Source organism: Spinacia oleracea, chromosome 3, assembly GCF_020520425.1.
Source record: "Spinacia oleracea cultivar Varoflay chromosome 3, BTI_SOV_V1, whole genome shotgun sequence".
NCBI lineage: Eukaryota > Viridiplantae > Streptophyta > Magnoliopsida > Caryophyllales > Amaranthaceae > Spinacia > Spinacia oleracea.
The window spans coordinates 111,881,425-111,884,511 of record NC_079489.1 but is presented as its reverse complement, the minus strand read 5'-3'; the positions used below and the strand labels follow the sequence as shown (position 1 = coordinate 111,884,511).

General features: G+C 36.1%; 1 protein-coding gene across 1 annotated transcript; it reads right to left on the bottom strand.

Moving 5' to 3' along the window:
* Window positions 1–768: 768 nt before the first annotated feature.
* On the bottom strand, window positions 769–1,254 carry LOC130469964 (uncharacterized). The gene has a single exon (XM_056839515.1). It carries the CDS (start codon window positions 1,252–1,254, stop codon window positions 769–771), a length of 486 nt encoding a protein of 161 aa, XP_056695493.1.
* Between the last annotated feature and the right edge of the window lie 1,833 nt (window positions 1,255–3,087).

Below are 3,087 nucleotides of genomic sequence, written 5' to 3'. Positions count from 1 at the left end.
CCAACCACCTAGCAAGGATAATAGTATCATCATCATCCCATTAGGGAAGACATGATTTAGGTGTCTACAATTAGCCCTAGTAATTCTCTTTCTCGTTGCTTTGTTATTTCGCCAAGTAATCATGATTCGCATTGATCAATCTTCTTTAAGTCGAAAGTTTCTAGAATTCCCTTGTTTTGAAGTCTTTCCATGCGCTTTATGTTTATATGGCCCTATCGACAATGATATAGATATGTGAGATCCGAATCACAAGTTTTATCCTTTTTGGTATTTATGATAAATATTTGTTTGTTCGTATCAAGCACATATAGACCATTTTCTTGTTGTGCCGAACCATAAAACATTCCATTCAAAGAAAAAAGCAATTATTGTCTTTAAATTGAAACTAAAACCTTTAGAATCCAAACTCGAAAGTAAAATAATGTTTCTGGTGATACTAGGAACATAGTAACAACTTTCTAGTTCCAAAGCAAAACCACTAGGCAAAGATATACAATAAGATTTTATGGCCAATGCAGTAACCCGTGCTCCATTTCCCACGTGTAGATCCATCTCTCCTTTATCCATATTTCTACTTTTCCTTAGTCCTTGTGAATGGGAACATAAGTGTGAGCCACAACCAGTATCTAATACCCAAGAAGTAGCATTAGCAAGATTACAATGTATAACATACATACCTGAAGGAGAAGCAACGTTTCCGTCCTTCTCTTCTTTCTTTCTCTTAGGGAAATCTCTCTTGTAATGAACAATTTCATCACAATAGAATCATTATGCCGTAGAAGGAGAATGATCCCTCTTCATCTGTCTCTTGGAAGGTTCCACTTCCCCTTCTGGAGTGGATGAAGATGCAGCCTTGGTTTGGATCCTCCCCCAAACCTTAATCTTGATTTTCTTACTCTTTAATTTTAGTGACACTTGCTTATCATTTATGAAGTCCAATTCGAATTGATGAAGCATGTTGATTAAATCACTAACAGTTTTTTCTCTTTTCTTAGAAAAATAGAGTACCTTGAATTTCTTGTAACCAAGGCGAAGAGAATTCAACAATATTCCAGCAGCGATGAAATTTGGGAATGGATCACCAAGTAACTCAAGGCGATTGAACAGTCCAACCATCTTCTTTGTATGATCCTTAATTGGTGTTCCAACAGTAGATTCAACATCAATAACCCTTTCCCTCGCCTTTTGTCTTTCTACTTCAAAGAAACAACCCAATGGAGTATCAAGCTTTAGATCGCTAAATGAAACAACCATTTCAAAGACATTTTGGTCAACGTGTTGACCTTTATGTTGGGATCTTCCACGACATATATCCCTAAGATAACTTGGAAGTGCACATGGTTCGTATAGAGCCAAGAACAAGATCCATCACTAGCGTCATGTGGTTTGCCCACACACGGTGTTTTTCAGGAGTCATATATTTTGAGTGATAGTTGGGGATGGGATTATCAACAACATGTTCAATGTTATTCCATCGGAGGACTTGTCGAAGCTTCCTCTTCTAATCAACAAAATTTGACAAGATTAACTTGGCGTCTAGTATTTCTGATGCTTTGTGTTGCCCCTTAGGTTAGTTAGGGATGAGATTATCAACAACATATTCAATTTTATTCCATCAGAGGACTTGTCGAAGCTTCCTCTTCCAATCAAAAAAATTTGACATGATTAACTTGGAGCCCAGTATTTCTGATGCTTTGTGTTGCCCCTTAGGTTTTGATGATGACATGCACACTTTACTAACAAAGTTTCCAAGTGATTGTGAAAGGTATTCATAGTGTCTGGAGTAAGACGTACAGATGATCCATCAAAGGAACTTGGAGAACTGACAAACAATCAAGAAAGAGTGAATCTCCACAGAAGGAGCTTGGAGGGTTCCTGTAAAGGCACACCAGATTGGAGCTGCTACACAAATCCTCAAGATGGAGAAACTGAAGACTAAAAATAGAGTTATTTTTAGGATAAATATGTAAGTGTTTGGGAAGAAGGAATCGCATGAACTCTATATTATCTGATCTAAACTAAGCAACGGAACATTATAGTATTAATAAAACTAAAGTATTATTTTGGTCCGTTTATTTCCTAAACTGGTTTCTTAAATAAATGATGAGTTTTTAAAATAATTTTTATTATTATTGTTAATCACACATTTTTCTTCCCTTGATTTTCTCCTTGGTGGTTACGTCCTAATCATGCTCAAGGTCAGAGGAACTGCGTCAAAACAAAGCTAAAAGTAAAAATTGTTTTTGTTAGCGTTTTTCTTAAGCAATATTATTAGAGATATTTTAGGAAAACTTGGTTTAATGCCACCATGCTTACCATAATTTGGTCAGCTAGAATGTGCCTTAAACCTAGGAATGGTAGTTAGGATTTTGTTAGTATTAGATCATATAAAACGCAGACCATTTCTATAAATAGACTGCTTAGTTTTGCAAAAAAAGTTACCCGATTCTATTGAGAAAAATAGCTTTCACTTTCCTAAGTCTCTTTGCTCCCATTAAGGCCAGTCAGATCCTCTAAGTGTTCCTACTGAGTTCCTTTCTTAACATACACTAGAGTATTATTTATCTTTTGTAAACATATTCATTTGTAAGGGTTGAGTGTATCCTTAAGGTTTAGACTTGAGTTAGGTCTATGTAAGGAGAGTATAACTTCTTTTTTCAAGTTGAGCGAGTTCAGTAGCTTGAGGAAGCTACTGTTGGAACTTGAGGTTAGAGGGGAGCTTAAGTCATTTCTAGTACTCCCTCCGTCCCAGATTAGTTGTTACACTTTCCTTTTTCGTCCGTCCCAGATTAGTTGTTACACTTCTAAATTAAGAATGACCCCACAATTATAATATTGTCTCTCTCTTCCCACTAAATTTGTTTTTGTCCCCACCCCCTCTCTCGTTGAATTAAAAAAACCCCCACTAACTCCTATCACATCTAATTTTTCAATAAAATAACAATTGATAACCACACTACTACTTGTCGCATTAAACTGTGTGCCCAGGAGAGTGTAACAACTATTCTGGAACGGAGGGAGTAAGTTAAATTATAAGAAATTGTTGCCATTTTTAGTGAAAGAGTTTTAAGAAAATCCCTAGTGGGT